This window comes from Sorex araneus, chromosome 2 (assembly GCF_027595985.1).
Source record: "Sorex araneus isolate mSorAra2 chromosome 2, mSorAra2.pri, whole genome shotgun sequence".
In the NCBI taxonomy this organism is placed as follows: domain Eukaryota; kingdom Metazoa; phylum Chordata; class Mammalia; order Eulipotyphla; family Soricidae; genus Sorex; species Sorex araneus.
The window spans coordinates 9,249,294-9,268,982 of NC_073303.1; the positions used below are offsets into that span (position 1 = coordinate 9,249,294).

The following is a 19,689-nucleotide window of genomic DNA, read 5'->3' on the forward strand; positions in this document are numbered from 1 at the left end:
AAGTCAGACTCTTCTAAGTATTCCCGCTGTGAATTGGCGTTCTAGAATCAAGTGTGTGCAAACCCATATGTACATGTTTTATGGCCTCCTGTCACATAGATAATTTGAGGAAATGCAATGTGTCAGATCACGTAGCAGAATATAATATCCTGGAGGACTAGAAGTATCATATTTTGGTTCTACAGTTTAGTAAAGTAAACGAACAACACAAGAAGATTGCTAGGCATCTCCTTGGGTGGTGAGAGGCACCACGGGTGAGGCTGGTACTTGAGAGGCTTTTCAAAGGTAATTCTTGAGAGTCTCATAAATATTGAGTATACATAGAATTATGAAAAAGAAAAGGGTCTCCTGGGCAGAGAAGCCACATGAGCACACACACAGATATACACACAACATACACACACACATGCACACACACACACATGCACACACACAGACACACACACACACAGGGATTGCCTCTGCTCAGGATGGGTGTATGGTGGGAAGGATGATGATATAAAAATAAACTTTGGTCTCAGAATCTCAGCACCACCTAAAAACCTACTAAACCCAGGTTAGAACTGACCCCTCAGAGATCTGTATTTGTGGAGGGAGGATCCTGTCATGAAGAGAAGATCATTCTGGCTCTAGCAAGAATAAGGAAGCATTAGTGTTGAGTTCTATTAACTCTATAACTAGAGTTCTATTCCCTTATCACGAGGGCTTGGGCAGTTTTGATAAAGTTTCAGGAAGGTAAATTAAAGGGTTTAGAAATGATTCGTTCCATCCTAAATTCCAAAGTTTCTCACTCCAAGGTTTATAAGGGAGGGTGCCCTTGGCTTTGGTGGGAGGGAGGAGCAGCTATGATCCAGCTGCTCCATTCCCCCCGTGCCTTGTCTACAGTGATAAAGTGTCCCTGGTGTGGGGACCATTTTCCCACTCTGGTGGGAAGTGCCTTATTTTTCTTGAAGAAATTTTTATTTTGTACTTTTAAAGTTATTATTTTTAATTTTTTATTAGTGAATCACTGTGAGGTACAGTTACAGACTTACAAACTTTCTTGCTTGTGTTTCAGTCATACAATGGTCGAGTACCCATCATTCCACCAGTGCTCATTTTCCACCACCAATGGTCCCAGTATCCCTCCCACTACCCCGACCCCATCCCCTCCACCCCACCCTGCCTCGGTAGCAGGGCATTCCCTTTTACTCTCTCTCTCTCTCTCTCTCTGTTTCTCTTTCTCTCTCTTTGGGTATTGTGGCTTGCAATACAGGTATTAAGTGGCTATCATGTTCAGTCTATAGTCTACTTTCAGCCCTAGATCTCCCACCCCGAGCGGGCCCTCCTAGCACCCTTTACTTGGCTTTACTTGGTGGTTCCTTCTCTATCTGAGCTGCCTTTTCCCCCAGCATGCAAGGCCAGCTTCTAAGCTGTGGAATAATCCTCCTGGTACTTATCTATTATTATTATTAGGATTATTATTCTTGGATGTTAGTCTCCCATTCTATTACTTTATATTCCACAAATGAGTGCAATCTTTCTATATCTCTTTCAGACTCACTTCACCTAACATGATACTTTCCATGTTGATCCACCTATATGAAAATTTCATGACTTCATCTTTTCTGACAGCTGCATAGTATTCCATTGTGTAGATGTGCCAAAGTTTCTTTAATCAGTCGTATGTTTTTGGGCACTTGGGTTTTTTTTCCAGATTCTGGCTATTGTAAACAGTGCTGCAATGAACATATAAGTGCAGTTGTCATTTTACTATACTTTTTTGTATCTCTGGGATATATTCCCAGAAGTGGTATTGCTGGGTCAAATGGGAACTCAATTTCTAATTTTTTGAGAAGTGTCCATACTGTTCTCCAAAAGGGCTGAACCAGTCGGCATTCTGGTGGGAAGTGTCTTTGTATGAAGTTTCTGCATCCTTTCTCAGACTATGTCACTACTGACAACTAACCCAGAGAGGAGAGGTCTGACCACAACTCTGTGGAGCTGCCAAGAACGATATGGGGATGTTTCCATTGAAATTACTTTGACCACATAGTAAGAAAAGGAAACCTGGTAAGAACTATAGCCTCAGAAGTCAGACTACTTAGGTTAGAATCTTAGTTCTGGGTGAGTAAGTATGACCGATTTAATGTTTCTTTATGTGAAAAATAGCTTCACTGCATCACCTTAGCACCTTAGCCTTGATATTGTTACCAGGCTTACAGATAATGATAAAGGTGAAGCTTAGAATAGCTCTGGGTGCATAGCAAGGGCTAAGGCTGTTTACAAGTTTCAACAGCTAGTTTTTTTTTCTTTTTGGGTCACATCCTGTGATGCACAGGGGTTACCCCTGGCTCTGTACTCAGGAATTATTCCTGGCGGTGCTCAGGAGACCATATGGGTTGCTGGGAAACGAACCAGGGTGGCCGTGTGCAAGGCAAATACCCTACCCGCTGTGCTATCGCTCCAGCCCCTCAGCAGCTATTTCTTAAGAGTGTTCAGAATAATGAGTATATTGATTGGAATTGCAGAGCATCTGGGACAATTCTTTTTATATTCACCACACTGAGTTTGATTCTCATTAAAATTACTCTCCACGGCAGTGTGATAATCTGCTTTGAAAAGTTACCTAAACTCTTGTTATGGACTGTAAATCATTTTTTGTTGGTTTCTTGATAACACCCTTTATTTTATTTTATTTTAAATTTATTTTATTGAATCACCATGTGGAAAATTACAATGCTTTCAGACTTAACTCTTAGTCATACAATGCTGAAACAACCATCCCTTCACCAGTGCCCATATCCCACCACCGGAAAAAAAAAAAAACACAGTACACCTCCCATCCCGCCCACCCCCGCAACCCCCCCTTATAACTGATAAATTTCACTTTACTTTCTATTTACTTTGGTTACATTCAATATTTCAACACAATCCTCACCATTATTGTTAGGAGCACCCCACTAGAGTCAGACCTGTTGGATAACACCCTTTAAAGGATTGCAGTTACCCTTCTAATTGTTTCTTATACCCTATCCTAGTATCCTCTTCTCTCCTGCTGACTCCCCATAACACAAAGCTTCATATGTTTCAAATACTCTGACTTTGGTTATCATTGAGAGAGAATTACTATATAATACTTTTGATTATTGTTTTGTTGTGTGGGCAGAATTTCTCTGGAAAGACTAAAGTAACTATTGGCTATCAGCAGATAACCTTGGAGTCAGACCTCAAACCTGTTATGACCCCCAGAACAAATAGCTAATCTTTTTTAAAATTTTGATTTCTAAAGTACAAATAAATGTTAAAAATCCCACAAATTTCTCAGGATTAATAAGGGGATCAGTGCTATTACTGCCCAGATAGCCCTCAGCTTGCTTTCTTTTCGATGGTAAGCACTCAACAAATATTCAAGCTCATTCTATTCCTCTTTGTGTAGTGAATGTCTCTTATTACTGAGATTTCTGTTAGGTGCTTAAGGAAATGTTCCATATGATTTATTAATGTTTTTTTTAGGAGAAACTAGAGGAAGCTGTGACAAAACTGAGGGAACATGAGCACCAGTGTAACAATCTGAAGTTGTTGATAAAAAAGCAAAGAACAGAATGGGAGGTAAGAAATTGAGTTATTGATCAAACCCATTTTTCATTCTGGAGCACAGACCCAGGGCATGAAGGGGCCAACACTGGATGATTGCTTATTGCCACTAGACCAGACTAACCCAGTGAAACCTAAAAAGGAAATTAGAATTTGTTTTTACAACATTGGTGTCTTTATCTATAGACATTTATCTCTAATACTTGCAACTTTTCAATAGTAATTGGCAAGAGTTCCTGATATCTGCCAGAAGAAACAGCATAATGCCCTTCCTTATCTAGAATCATCCTTGACTGGTTTCAAATTTAAATATGTCAAAATATCTTCATTGTCTGAAGTCTCAACCTTATCCTCCGGCACATTTACCACAATATAGGCTGGTCACTGAGTCCTCCAGGTTCAGAAACCAGTTTTTAGGGGTGTGGTGCTGCCAGTAGTTCAACCTGTACCTGCAGGGTGAGTGCATCAGCAGTCTGATGGTGCCTTAAGGCTTTCTGATACCTCAAAATTGCCGCTGTGCCTCTGGTCAGACCCCAATAACTCAGGACCAAGTTTCCCAAAAAATTAAACAGCTAGAAGTTAGGTATTTGGGAGCCACAACCAGAAACCACCTCTGGCTCAGCTATTTATTGGCCTTTCTTCAGAGATCCATAAATAAATCTCAAGAGATCAAAAGCCATAGTAAATCTGGGGCCCATGCATGGCTGAATAGACCAGGATAAATTGAAGGTGGGGTGGGGGGTTAGGGGTGAGCCTGGGGCTCTCCCAAGCAGAGTCCCTGGCAGCCACTTGCTCCCACAATCCAAAATCGCTGCTATGCTTCCAACCAGACTCTACTGTCTGGTGATGGACCTCACAGCAATATAATCTGCTGAAAATTCAGGTTTGTGGGTTTTGTGACTGAAATCCCCAGGCTTTCTCAGATTCAGGGTGGGCTACCTATACCTCTCTCCCTATACTTCTGGAAGCCTCAGCAGTCACATCCATACCCAAAAACTGTCACCCAGTTAAAAAGCTACTCCAGTCTTACGTTTCCAGTCACTGTCACTGTATCACTGTTATCCCATTGTGGACACTAGATGTCCACTATGGCACGTTCATCAATTTGCTCGAGTGGGCACCAGTAACATCTCCATTGTGAGGCTTGCTGTTACTGTTTTTGGCATATTGAATATGCCATAGTAACTTGTCAGGCTCTGCCGTGCATGTGGAATACTCTTGGTAGCTTGCCAGGCTCTCCAAGAGGAATGGAGGAATCGAAACCAGGTTGGCTGCATACAAGGCAAACACCCTACCCGCTGTGCTAATGCTCCAGTCCAATAAAAATTCTAAATACTATGAATAAACATGATGACTTCTTAGTACCTGTATTGCAAACTATAATGCACAAAATGAGAGAGAAAAAGAAGAAAAGTGCTTGCTATAGAGGCAAGCTGGTGAGGGGTGGGATGGTGAGGGGTGGGAATGTGTTTAGGAATGGTGAGTGGGAAATGGGGGGACATTGGTTGTGGGAAATATACACTGGTGAAGGGATGAGTGTTGGATCATTGTATGACTAAAATCCAATCATGAACCTCTTTGTAATGGTCTCTGCCATGGATATTTAATAAATTTTTTTTTTTAAATAAAAGAAAGCAGTTTTTGTGAAACTATGAAACAGAATCACTGCAGGGCCCTATAAAGACTGTAGACGTTGAACAGGATTTCCTACACTGGTCAGACTCTCACAAATTGTAAACCTCAGCCCTCACTAGAGTTTGTATTGAAATTCTATAGGCCAGTGAAGATTTTGCTTTTTGAAGGATGGATTCTAACCTCTATAATGATTCTACATGTTCAAATGTTAAATCTTCCTCGATGTTGAAATCTGGGCAGTGAGTAGAACTAACATCTAGTGAAAGCCTGTCAATGCCGGGATTGAAGCCGCCTCTTTTCCTGAACAAGCTCCTAAAACAGTGACCTTTAGCATAATTTCAGAAACATTGAATGTATTTTCTGTCTTTATGAATCTGAATGGGCACTGCATGCGCGTATGCAAACTGATACTGTTTTCTTTTTTCTCCTTGTTAGCATTTCCTTTCTTGTCAAGAATGACTAGATGTCCACTATGGCATGTTGTTTATCTATTCACGGAAGAATAAACACTTGCTTTGTTTCCATCTTCTGAACTTGCTTTCTTGTTTCTAGGAGAAGGTACAGCGTCAGCAGCAAACGATCCAGTCGAACTTTGAGAATCTCCATAACTTCCTGTATAAAGAGGAAGAGTATTATCTATGGAGACTGGAGGAAGAAAAGGAGCAGACTCTGAGGAGGCTGCAAGAAAGTGAAGATGAGCTGGAAAAACAGAGACAGAAACTCAAAAACCACATCCTGGAACTAGAGAGGAAACGTCAGGCGTCAACCCAGACTTTGCTGCAGGTGAGGCTGTGAGCCCGGAGGGTGCAGAGTAGACTCTGTTCCTGGACTGTTACAAGGACAGTAGTGGGGAACTGGTGAAGACTGGCAAGGCTTGTCATCTTATTTACATGTACTTTTCTTTTGTTTTCTTTCTTTTTTCTTTTTTTTTGGGGGTCACACGCAGCAGCGATGCTCAGAGGTCACTGCTGGCTTTGCACTCAGGAATTACTCCTGGTGATGCTTGGGGAACCATATGAGATACTGGGAATTGAACCCGGGTCGGCCACGTGCAAGGCAAATACACTACCTGCTGTGCTATTGCTCCAGCCCCTCAACTGTACTTTTCAATACAGGGTTAAAGACATTGCAGCTGTCTTAGATATACATCACTATCTGCAAAGTGATGTGTACTTACACTCTCCTCTCTGTAAATGGTTTGTTCCTTGGGGAACCATGGAATAACTGTTGCCACCATTAATTTGCTTCTGTGCCATGTGCATATAGTCAGACCTCTGGCTGCCAAACTCTCTCCTCAAAGGCCTCTGTGGGTGACAGAAGGTGATAGAGTTGGTAGAGATAGATAGACAGAAGTGATAGATAGATAGCTAAAATGAGTCAAACCAGTTCCTAGTACTAGGTTGTAAAATCCTTGCTCTAAGAGCTTGAATGGGGCTGTTTCTGCTGCATGCAGGATCCAGGCCATTAAGCTAACTGCCTGAAACTGTTAGTTCTAGCTCATTATGGGAGTTCGCTCCAGGTTGAACATCTAGCAGGAATGCTCTGCCCCTAGGTGATGCCTGCTGCCACCACCCAGGGACCCAGTCTTTCAACAAGGAAATGACTCAGAGATTTCAGATCCGTGACTACTCTCCGGAGACTGGGATCCAAATCACAGTGTCAGGAATCCATCAATATCTAAACCTGGGTTTTATCTTTACTTCTTGAAAAAGGTGTTTACAGGCAATAGCCAAAGAGACTCCAAAATTCCCATGTTCTCATTTGGTCTTTGTTTCCCTACAGGAAGTGAAAGTCACCTTGAGCAGGTGAGTGCTGTGTGAATACATGTGGGCAGGAGCGTGGCTATATAGACATCGCAGGAGATCTTCCTGACGACATCTCTGGTTCTGCTTAACCAGGAGTTCTGAAGTGAGGTTGGAATTCCCAGAGGCCGTCGCTTTGGATCTTCGTACTGTGTGTAATGTTTCTGAGCTTTACTTCGATGTGAGGAAAGTATTGAAGAGATATCAAGGTATGTAAAGTGATGCATGCCCTAAATTGTAAGGGTGGAAGGAACTTTTAAAAGAAACCTAGATTGTTTTCCAAAAGGGCTGAACCAGTCGGCATTCCCACCAGCAGTGAAGAAGAGTCCCTTTCTCCCCGCATCCATGCCAACACCGGTTGCTTTTGTTTTTTGGGATGTGGGCCAGTCTCTGTGGTGTGAGATGATATCTCATGGTTGTTTTGATCTGCATTTCCCTGATGATTAGTGATGTGGAACATTTTCTCATGTGCCTCTGAGCCATTCGGATTTCTTCTTTGGGAAAGTTTCTGTTCATTTCATCAGCCCATTTTTTGATCAGGTTGGCAGTTTTCTTCTTGTGGAGTTCAGCCAGTGCATTGTATATCCTTGTTATCAACCCTTTATCGGATGGGTACTGCATAAATATCCTTTCCCATTCTGTAGATTGTCTTTGTACTTTGGTCACTGTTTCTCTTGAGGTGCAGAAGCTTCTTAGTTTGAGATAGTCCCATTCATTTATCTCTGTTTTCACTTGCTTGGCCAGTGGCGTGTCAGCTTTGAAGATACCTTTGGCTTCAATGTCGTGGAGGGTTTTGCCGACCTTGTCTTCAATGTACCTTAGGGATTCTGGTCTGATGTTGAGGTCCTTAATCCATTTTGATCTGACTTTTGTACATGGTGATAGGTGGAGGTCTAAGCCCATTTTTTTGCATGTAGCTGTCCAGTTTTGCCAGCACAATTTGTTAAACATGCTTTCCTTGCTCCACTTCGCCTTTTTTGCTTCCTTATCAAAGATTAGAAATTGAGCTTCCATTTGACCCAGCAATACCACTCCTGGGAATATATCCCGGAGAGGCAAAACGGTATAGTAGAGATGGCATATGTATTTCTATGTTCATTGCAGCACTGTTTACAATAGCCAGAATCTGGAAAAAAACAGAGTGCCCCAAAACAGATGACTGGTTAAAGAATTGTGTATGATTCTTTAATGACTGGTTACATCCATTGTGTAGATGTACCAGAGGGTACATCTACACAATGGAATACTATGTAGCTGTCAGAAAACATGAAGTCATGAAATTTGCATATAAATGGTTCAACATGGAAAGTATCATGTTGAGTGAAATGAGTCAGAAAGAAAGAGACAGACATAGAAAGATTGCACTCATATGTGGAATATAATGGAACTGAGAAGTACAAGTTGGCAACGATGCAACTTCTGGCAGATATCTCTCTGGACTTAGTTACTAAAATACTAAATTACAGAAACCCAAAACTGAGAGGCCGCTAAGTGTGGTCACTCGACCTCATACCTCTTCATTCTCAGCAATGGAAAACAAATTATCTAATACTTCCTTTTCAGCAGGTCTGACTTTAGGGGAGAGACTCTCCAAACAATAATAGTGAGTTTTGTTGAAATATTGTATGCAATCAAAGTGAAAGTAAAGTGAAATTTATTAGTTACACAGGTGGGGGGGGCTTAGGGTGGGGGGCTAGGGGCGTGGGGGGGTTAGGGGTGTGAGGGGGCGGGGTGGAGCTATACTGGGATTCTTGGTGGTGGAATATGAGCACTGGTGAAGGGATGGGTATTCGAGCATTGTATAACTGAGATTTAAACCTGAAAATTTTGTAACTTTCCACATGGTGCCTCAATAAAAAATTAAAAAAAAAAATAAAGAAACCTAGACCCATTGACTCCATGGCTTGGAGGCTGGTCTCTCATTCTGGGAAACTCAGAGAAAGGAACACCAAGTAAAAATGTGGTCGGAGGCCATGTGGGAGAAGGGTGATGTGTGCCAAATGTAGACTAGAGACTGAACACAATGGCCACTCAACACCTTTATTGCAAACCACAACACCTAATTAGGGAGAGAGAGCAAAAGGGAATACCCTGCCACAGTGGCAGTGGGGGGTGGGAGGAGATGGGATTGGGGAGGGTGGGAGAGTTGCTGGGTTTACTGGTGGTAGAGAATGGGTACTGGCTAAGGGATGGGTTCTCGAACTTTGTATGGGGGAAACATGAGCACAAAAATGTATAAATCTGTAACTGTACCCTCATGGTGATTCACTAATTAAAAATAAATAAATTAAAAAAAAGAAACCTAGACCCTTATCAGGCTCACAGCCACAAAGTGTGCTTAATTGTTTTTCAGAGGGCAGTCGCCTTAGCTCTTGTAAGGCCATGTAAGGCCAAGTGCTCAGATGGAACCATAGTGCTCTGTTCATCTGGGCAGACCCTTCAAATTCCTGCTCTCCCCTTTATCACTATGTCAGCCCAGGGCAGTCATTACCTCAGTTTGCGTATTCGATAGAAGAAACTATCAACAGCTCCCTCTTGAGTGAGTTGTCCTAAAAAATGAAGACATGAAGCTGTTTAATAAGTCTAGAACATTTTTTCTGGGGTGATATCTACATTCATATATGAATCACTCAGAAAACTATGCAAAAAAAAGGTGAGGATTAGTAATCAAAGCACAAATATTTTTAGCACCATGATTAGGAAAGTTAGGAAGTTAATGAAATTCAATTTTACCAAATTTAAACATTGTGCTTTCTCTAGCTTGAGTCTCTTAATTAGCTTTATTTGTATTTTTACAAAATCACTAATTCACAATCATGATTCAGAAAGTTCTGAATCCTAAAAGCTTTTTTATGTCTCATTTGACTGCAAAAATCAGACCTGGAAACAATCTGGTGACAGTAATATATTTTGCAGCAACCATATTTTAGTGATTTAAAACAATACACACATATTATCTTGCAGTTTTGTGTGTCAGAAACCTGGGCACAGCCCTTTGGGGGCTGCAATTTAGGTGTTGGGTGGGTTGTGTCAGCATCTGCAGAACAGATTGGAGAGTGAGCTTTCAAGCTGATTGCAGTTGGTGTTACAATTCAGTTCTCATAATTATAGCAATTAGGAGGGTTGGAGCGATAGCCTAGCGGGTAGGGCGCTTGCCTTGCTCGTAGCCAACCCGGGTTTGATTCCTCTGCCCCTCTCAAGAGCCCGGTTAGCTACCGAGAGTATCTCACCCGCAAGGCAGAGCCTAGCAAGCTCCCCATGGCATATTCGATATGCCAAAAACAGTAACAAGTTTCACAATGGAGACGTTACTGGTGCCCAATCAAACAAATCAATGAGCAACAGGATGACAGTGACTGTGATAGGAATTAGGGACCTGGGAATTTGCTGGCGATTGTCTGGAATCTACTTACAGGAAGCACCCACCTATTAATTTATTAGCTTATTGCATAGGTGCCTCCTAACATAGATAGTTGTTTCTTCAAGATGAGTTCAGAATGATTACCCTCTACTGGATTAAGAAAGGTCTGAGGCTGGAGCAATAGCACAGCGGGTAGGGCATTTGCCTTGCACGCAGCCAAACCTGGTTCAATTCCCAGCATCCCATATGATCCCCTGAGCACCGCCAGGAGTAATTCTTGAGTGCAGAGCCAGGAGTAGCCCCTGTGCATTGCCAGGTGTGACCCAAAAAGCAAAAAAAAAAAAAAAAGCAAAAAATAAAAAAGAAAGGTCTGTATATTTCTAGCTTATAAGGGATTTTATGTTTTTTAATTAATATTTATTTATATGGAATGGTCTGTTTATATTCAGGTGACCTTTTGGTATCTCTAGATTTTTTTTACACTATTTTACTTATAAATGTAAATCCTTATTATTTTCTACAATATATTTTTATATTAAGTCTATTTTCTCTTTATTAGGATAAAACAGTTTTATACTTTTATAGGCCTATTCATATTTTCTTTTAAAATTTTCCTCGTCCTCTTCTTCTCATTTTTACTTAATTGTAGGATTTCCTTTTCTTTTTCTCTTGGCAGTGCCTAGGGCTTACTCCTGGGTCACACTTGGCAGTGCCTAGGGCTTATGCCTGGCTCTATGCTCAGGGTATGCTCAGGGATCACTTCTGGTGGGACTTGGATACCGTATGTGCAGCTTTCGCTTCTTTTGGGCATGTACCTAAATCCTAATACCTTTTACCAGACCAGTAGTTTAAAATTGCAACATGCATTCTTATTAGCAACACGCAAATCAATGTGCACACACTCTGTCTGTTGTAGATAAAATGAGAACTGTTTTATCCTATTTTTGCACCATTTCTCCATTGGATGCATTTTTTTTTCTACACAGGTGAGGAAACTTAAGTCCAGAAAGTATTATACATTTCAGGAATATTTCAGGAATGGGTGTATTTGAGCACAAGTTGGTTTTACAGAAAGTAAACTATGTCTCAGCACAGAAAAAAAATCATAGTCCTTTGGCCATTTTGTTTTGTTGCCTTTGTTTTGCAGTCAGCGTGACTCTGGATCCAGAAACAGCTCATAGTGACCTATCTGTGTCTGAGGAGGGGAGGACGGTGGTGGCTGGTGGTCGTCCCCAGAAGAAGCCGCTCTCTGCCAGCAGATTCACTGCCTTACCCTGTGTCCTGGGCCGGGAAGGCTTCACCTCAGGAAGACGTTACTTTGAAGTCCATGTCGGAGGAGAAGGCCAACTGTGTGATTTAGGAGTCTGTCTGTCAAGTGTGCAGAGAGACATTAGTGTGAAGTTGCAGCCCGAGTGTGGGTTCTGGGCCCTCAGGCTGTGCAGTGACAGGGGCCTGGTAGCCCTGACCTGGCCGCGGACCCCTCTTCTGCAGGACCATCTCTCGCTTGTGGGTGTTTTTGTGGACTATGAGGCCGGACTCGTCTCCTTTTACAACATGGAAACTGGCTCCCACATCTTCACCTTCCCAGAGGCCTCCTTCTCTCACACTCTCCTGCCCTTTTTCCGAGTCTGTCCATCTTCTCCTTTAACCCTTTTGACTCCAGGTAAGTCTGCAAAGGAGCAGAATCCCCTTCCTGGTTTATCCGATGGAGAGAATATGGTGTAATTTCTTGGGGACAGAAATTTGGCCTCATTGTTCTTTCCACGTGCCAAGAATAGCCCTGAGCTGTTAGTCTGAACTGAATGACTCCATCTGGAGACTAAAAATGCTGCGTCAGATGAGCCTGAGAACAACATGCAGCGATCATGCATTGCCTGTGTACTCTGCTTCCACGGGGTTAGAGCTTTGACTTCCAGGAGTCAAAGCTTGACTGAGGCGGAAGGGTGACCCAGAGAGGAGAAGGCTCAGATTCCCGTTTGCTTCATACCCATCGCACTCATTTGTGAGAGATGAGAGGAAGCGGAAGTGGTCTCTGTTAACCAGATCAAAGGCAGGAAGTATAGTTCTCTAACTTTTAGGGACCACACCCCCATGAGCTTCCTCCAGGTCACCTCCCTGTCCTGGGTGAAATCTAGATTAGCAAACAGGGATTGGGCAAGTGTAGGCAAGTGGGCCAGAAGGCTGGAAGTGGTGTCATGAATCACACTGGACTCCCTGGGGTCCCACTTGCTCGTGTCCCAGCACATGGCTGGACCTGGGCATGAAGGTGGCGCCTGCTGTGGAAAGTGCTGACAGAACACTGCCTCCTGGGTGCCATCCACTAGTAGAAACTCCCCCCAGAATCATCCATCTGGCTTCCACCCAACTCTCAACATCTGGGGAGTCCACAGAGATCCTGACTTATCCAAGAAAGACATAATCAAGCTGGTTTGAGTGAATCAACCTGAAGGGTGGCCCCCTTTTAATCACTGGCAGCCCAGAGATGGAGAGGCATGGCTGTTCTTCCTGGATTCCCTTTGCTCTGCTGTTCCCTGATGCCCTGTATTCCTTTGCAATAAAGCCTGTGGCTGTTTCAGCACCAGCACTGCTTCAAATTCTTCATGCAAGAATGCTGACACTGGTGGGGGGTTTGGAGTTGGAACATTGAATGCCTGAAACTCTAGCAACAGTCTTGTCAATCATAGTGTCCAAACAAAAATTGAAAACTAAAAACTCCTTAAGGAGAGAAAAAGAATTTGCCATTGGGTTCTGCGAGGGATCCCTGCCTAAAAAATAAACACTGATGTGTAGGTTGCTAGTAGGCACCGCAGCGTTGAGTGAGATAGTAAATCTGAGACATGTCGACTTGGTCAGCTGTCTCTCGGGCATTAAACAGGAAAGGGCAAGGGCAGAGTTTACAATCGCCTTACAGCAAGCGGCTTCATACGGGGAGGAGATGAAGAGTAAAGCTGAATTTGGTGGGGTACTCAATAGTGAGAAAGAAGATATTTTTGACAGTCTCACCTATCTTCAGTGAAAAATATTTCAAACTCAGAAAAAAAATTTTATTGGCAGGATTGTTGGCAGCCTTTGAAGATTTTGTATCTATTATAGATACATGTAATTTGACTCTATTGCAGATTCTATTGTAGCACTGTAGCACTGTCATCCAGTTTTTCATCAATTTACTCGAGCAGGCACCAGTAACATCTCCATTGTAAGACTTGTTGTTACTGTTTTTGGCATATCAAATACATCACAGGTAGTGTGTCAGGCTCTGCTGTGCGGGCAAGATACTCTTGGTAGCTTGCTGGGCTCTCGGAGAGGAACAGAGGAATCGACCCGGGTCGGCTGCATGCAAGGCAACTGCCCTATCTGCAGTGCTATCGCTCCAGTTGCCACAGGAGCAGGTTCTATTAGTTCCTTAAATATCTAGTTATAGGACCTTAATCCACTATTTCTACTTACTCAAATCTTTTGATTTAGAATCACACAAAAAAGAGACTGTTCTTATTTACAGTTGAGAGGACTATCCCAGGACCTTTTCACAACACCAATGGAAATCAACGTTGCGGGTGTTTGAACCTTTAGCCTTATAAGCTCTAGGACTGCACGCAAGCAGGAAATGTAAATTTAAATAGAAAAGGTAGATGATACCACAGAAAAGGGTGATATCTTCAAGTGGACTACAAGATGGCAGGCCAAGAGCTTGTATTTTTTTTTCTTTTTGGGTCACACCCGGGATGCACAGGGGCTACTCCTGGCTCTGCACTCAGGAATCACCCCTGGCAGTGCTCAGGGGACCATATGGGATGCTGGGAAATGAACCCTGGTCAGCTGCGTGAAAGGCAAATGCCCTACCCGCTGTGCTATTGCTCCAGTCCCCTTTTTTTTGCTTTTTGGGTCACACCTGGCAATGCAGAGGGGCTACTCCTGGCTCTGCACTCAGGAATTACTCCTGGCGGTGCTCAGGGGATCATATGGGATGCTGAGAATCAAACCAGGGTTGGCTGCGTGCAAGGCAAACGCCCTACCCGCTGTGCTATTGCTCCAGCCCCAAGATCTTGTATTTAACTCACATTCTTTTCCCTTACTTTCCTTTGCAATTGGCCTGAAAAAAATTGCAGCAGCATCTGTATCTCCCAAGAAATTTCTGTTAGTTTTGTCATTAAAAAAATTATTCCTGGGGGCCCGCCTGCTGCCCCCTCTCCACACTCACCTACGCCCTGCGGGTCCCAGCACCAGGTAGCAATGGATGCAGAATCCCGCAGGGCTCAGCTCAGACCAGGGCCGGACAGCAGGGTCTGAGACATCCACGTGCTTATGACCGGCCAGAGATTAAGGAAAGCGGAGACACACCGGGGTACAGTCCTCGGGGCCCAGTGCCAGGCACAAGGATCTCACTCACACGTGCATGGCTGTCTCTGGAGCCTAAGGAAAGCCTTGTGGTTGGGGAAGTGCTGAGGTGTCATCCTTAGCCCACCCAGTGGCAAGATTTGGGCTAGGAAAGTGTGCACTGGGTAGAGAATGCTGTAAGGACAAGATCAGGGTGTCCCTCCTGGAGGAATCACACCCTTCTACCTGGAGTGCACAATAAATTCTAACTTCACCTTCTGAGCTTTGTATGCAAATCTTAAGTACAACTTTCAAGAACCCACTAGAGCTGGAAAATTCATTTTTGCACAAATAGGGTCTGTGTAACAGCCTCATGAGGGGCTGGGGGAAGAGGCTAATAGCCTCATGGACTTAACCCTGACTGTTCTTTTGATATTTATTGCTTTGACTCAAGAATCATGCAGACATATAAGTGGATCAACATGGAAAGTATCCTGTTAAGTGAAATGAGTCAGAAAGAGAGGGAAATGGAAAAGGTAGATGATACCACAGAAAAGGGTGATATCTTTTGATATTGAAATATTGAAAGATTGCACTCACTTGTGGAATATAAAGTAATAGAAAGGGAGACTAACACCCAAGAATAGTAGAGATAAGCACAAGGAGGATTGCTCCACGGCTTGGAAGCCGGCCTCACATGCTGGGGGAAAAGGCAGTTCAGAGAGATAAGGACCACCGACCACTTGGAGGGCCCGCTCGGGATGGGAGATGCAGTCTGAAAATAGACTATAGACCGAAAAGGATGGCCGCTAAATACCTCTATTGCACACCACAACACCCAAAATGAGAGAGAGCAAAAGGGTATGCCCTGCCACAGAAGTGAGGTGGGGTGGGAGGTATGAGGTGGGGGTGGGGAGAAGCACACTGGGATCATTGGTGGTGGAGAATGGGCCCTGGTGGAGGTACTCGAGCATTGTATGACTGAAACATAACCACAAATGTTTGTAAGTCTGTAACTGAGCCACACTGGGATCCATTATAAAAAAATAAAATTAAAAAAAAGAATCATGCAGACAATATTCTAACTGGGCTAAACCTTTTACCTATCTGAGGGCCTCATGTATAGGGACAAACATCCTTCCTGTGGCTTATCATAAGGGATTGTTCCTTCCGGAAAACAAGCAGCAAATGACCCTTGCTTCAGGAACTTGATGCATCTGTGTCAACTTTCTAGATTTCCCAGTTCTGTTTTCTGCCATCATGTTTTTCTTTTCTTCTTCTTCTTCTCATTAGGGCACAACAAGATTAGGATAGGACAGCAACATAGGCAAGGAGAGGGAGAGGAACAGAAATGGAAGAGTCTGACCCAGCAAAAGAATTTTCAACACCAAATCCCAACTCCATCATCAGGACATTCTGGCCACACCCCCCTTACCTTCTTGCACTGACAGCGTTTCTTCCTCCCCACCAATCCCAGCAGAGTGCGGGGCAGAAAGAGTTAACTCCTTGAAGTGGGGAGAGGAGTGTTGGAATATTTCCCCTTTTCCAGCTGCCTTCTGGAGTTTTGTCACAGAAACCTTTTGTCACAGAAACCTAGCTGATCTTTGACCCACAGATCTAAGGTGCTAGCCAGGCTTGATTTGACATTGTAGATTCCAGGCTGCAGCCCAGCCTGGTCTTTGGGATGTAAATCCGAGTGCTTTCAGCCCAAAGAAGGCTTCGGTTTTGGTTTTGTATCTTCTTTCCGGGGGGCCTAGATTAAGGGCCTGCAGATACAAGAGAATTATGTTGCCTCAACGTTCTTCCTGTAAGATCTTTTGGTGCTTTTGGTGACGTCAATGTATTGCGCCCTTTGGAAGGGCCATGATCAATAAAAGGGGTTTGGAGAGAAGGTGAGGGGGTGGAAAGTGTATAGGGGTGGAAAGTGTATAGAGGCCGGAAAGTGTATAGAGGTGGAAAGTGTATAGGGGCGGAAAGGTGTAGAGAGGACGGAGAGTGTATAGAGGGAAGACTGGAATAAACTGCAAGTGAGACCAACCATCATGGCTCCGTTCCTTCCTTCGCCTGCCACATCTTCGCCATCAACCTCCCCGGGGTGGGAGAAGTGGCCGGAGGCTACCGAAATCAGGTGGCGGGAGAGACAGCTGCTGCCCTAGGCCCTGTGCCTGGCTCAGTGCAGTGAGGCGTCCCTTCCCTCGCATGCGCCTTTTCTTTTTATTTTTATTCAAGGAGCACCTGTTCTCCAATATTGCCTCTACCCAGAGTTACTGAATGAACAGGACTGTGACCGGCCTGTGTCCCCAGCTCTCCCTGCAGGTCTAGTGTCCTGGACAGATCACCCCACCCCCACCCCTATGCCTCTGCCACACACACACACACACACACACACACACACACACACACACACACACACACACACACACACAGAGAGTTCTCAGCAGTTGCCTGCTGCCAGCACTCAGATTCCTTCCAGGGTCTGTCAAGACTCCAGGGGAACATGTGACTCTTCCTCAGTCTCCTGCCAGCCCCCTGCAGCACTTCCTACGTTGGATACTGGCAATTCTGGTACGTGTGTTTTCTAGGTCTTTCCTCCATGAAGCTATTACTGGGACTAGGTTGATTTTCAGTAAGTGTGTGAATTTTTCCATTCGATTAGCCGAATGAGCGCTTTTATTTGTGAGTGGGTATAGTGAGCCACTGGGCACCCCCCCCCCCATCCCCAACCCCAGCCTCTTCTCAGCGGCTCAGAGTGGTGGCTCCCAGCTGACAACACTCCCAGCTGACCCCTCACAGCTCCCGGGGTGTCCTGGGTGCTGAGTCCGTTGAGTCCTGCAGAGAGACAGCGAGGGGGAAGGAGACAGAATGGGGGGCGGTGTGGGTCGATGTGCCCGTGAGCCCTGACACTGCCACGGCCCTGATGCCACGGCTTGTTTAGAAACAGTAAGTGACCCAGAAACTAAGACACAGACAGGCCAAAAATCTCTTGAATTTACAAGGGGCTTCCAGTGAATTTTAAAAGATCTCAAGAGAGTCTGAACTGGCCCCAGGTGGCCTCCTGGTTTTAGACGCTTTCCTGGGTTATCACCTGCCCTTTTTGTTCATCGATGCTCTTCCGACTGTGCCTCCTCCCTGCAGCACAAGCTCAGTGTTGTTGCGTGAACGTTCTGCAATCAGAGGCGCTGAGGTAGGAACGCGGAAGAAATATTCACTGATTGGAGGACTAAGGCTCGCTCTGGCTCTTAGCAAAGGCAGAGGGCCTCGTGGACCTCCTTTTATTGATCATGGTACCTCTAAAGGGCGCAATATAGTGACGTCACCAAAGGCATCAAAAAATGTTACAGGGAGAACATTGAGACAATGGAACATATTGTTTCCTTGTATGGGTAGGCCTATAGCCTCGGGAAAAGAATACAGAACTCAGAAGGGAAAGATACAAAACCGAAACTGAAACCTTCTACAGGCACCTGGATTTACATCCCAAAGACAAAGCTGGGTCTTCACCTGAAATCTACAATTTACAATATCAAAGGTCAGGCCTGGCTAACACCATCTGCATGTCAAAGACCAGCCAGGCTTCTGTGAGAGAAGGAAAAACTGCTCTTTTCAGTATTCTGAAATTATTTTTCTGAAGGCAGCTTGAAGGGGGAAAATGTTCAGCTTCATCCAAACCATTCAGGACACACGAGAAATCTCGCCCATTTTCATGGGTCCCTGTGTTCCTGTCCGTAGTACGGTACAGTATACATGGGCTCGCCCTGATAGCTCAGTCCTGCCCCAACACAGTGTCAGACAAATGAGCAGCTTCCTGGCTTTGCTCCAATCCCACAGGACTTTGACAACCCCCACCCCCCCCCCCCACCCCTCCACCCTGCAGTAATTGTACTCCTGGGTGAAACCAGTCAGAAGGAACTTGTCGGCTCTCAGGACAAGGCTGCAATAGGTGAGTGTCCGGGTTTCCAGGAATGGAAAGGATCCAGCGGGGGTTATCTGGGAGAGTCTGAAGCCTGTGAGTATGTCTGTGGGTGCTGGAGGTCAGGGGTGCTGGGTGTGGGCAGAGGGGATGGTCTCCAACGCCTGAAATGCTCAGTTTTTAGCTCTCCCTCTTCTCTCCACTTTTACTATCACTAGACTTCATGCCTCACTTCAAATACTCCCAGACATAGGATGATTGAGATGAGCGAAGGCCCACACCAGGCACCTCAGAGGACGGGAGCTGGAGAGGGGTGTGTGTGTGTGTAGGGGAAGTGGGGGGTAGTGGAGATCTCTTTGCCCAGAATTGAGAAATCCTACTTGAAACAATCACCTGAAACTCTTCAGAGGTTCCACTTAGGGACTTGTTTTACTGGGGGGAGCATAGAATGTTTTCCAGAGAGAACATAAAGCGTACAGACATTTTATTTTATTTTATTGGGGTTTTTATTTTGGGTCACATCCGACAGTGCTGAGGGCCTACTCCTGTCTTCTGGTGGGACTCAAGGGACCATATCAGGTGTCAAGAATTGAATTCTAGTTGATCACTTTCAAGGTCCACGCCTTATCTGCTATACTGTCTCTCTGGCCTGGAGTACAGACATTTTTTTTTATTTTAATTTTTAAAATTTTATTTTATTTTTATAAAGTAGTACATAATATTTGATTACGTTTAATATTTGAACACCACTCCTACCACCATGACACCTTCCCACTACCATATTTCGGATGTTTCCATCCCAAACCCAAACCCTGATCCCAAAGCAGAGTCAAAATAATTTATTTTGTATTGCTTAGTACAAACATTTAAAGGACACTTCAGTGATTTTTCCCATCCTGGGTTTCCTGCATCTCATACTCATAAACGCAAATCCCACCAGGCAGCTGCTCCAATTGGTTTCCAATTTTCTCACCAAATCACACACATGACACATCACATTGACCTCTCCCCATCCTGAGAATACTTCCGGTTCATCCAACAGGAAACTGTGAGGGTGGGCGGCTGTCGCTAGCCAGACACCCCATGAGGCT

The 19,689-nt window shown here is 44.4% G+C and overlaps 1 protein-coding gene across 1 annotated transcript in view; it reads left to right on the forward strand.

Moving 5' to 3' along the window:
- Positions 1-19,689, forward strand: part of LOC101538772 (E3 ubiquitin-protein ligase TRIM38-like) — a 28,900-nt gene that overhangs the window by 586 nt on the left and 8,625 nt on the right. The window contains exons 2-6 of the mRNA XM_012935756.2: positions 3,496-3,591; positions 5,764-5,994; positions 6,994-7,016; positions 7,110-7,222; positions 11,522-12,037. Of these exons, the coding sequence (XP_012791210.2) occupies positions 3,496-3,591; positions 5,764-5,994; positions 6,994-7,016; positions 7,110-7,222; positions 11,522-12,037 (979 nt within the window). The remainder of the gene's footprint in view (positions 1-3,495; positions 3,592-5,763; positions 5,995-6,993; positions 7,017-7,109; positions 7,223-11,521; positions 12,038-19,689) is intronic.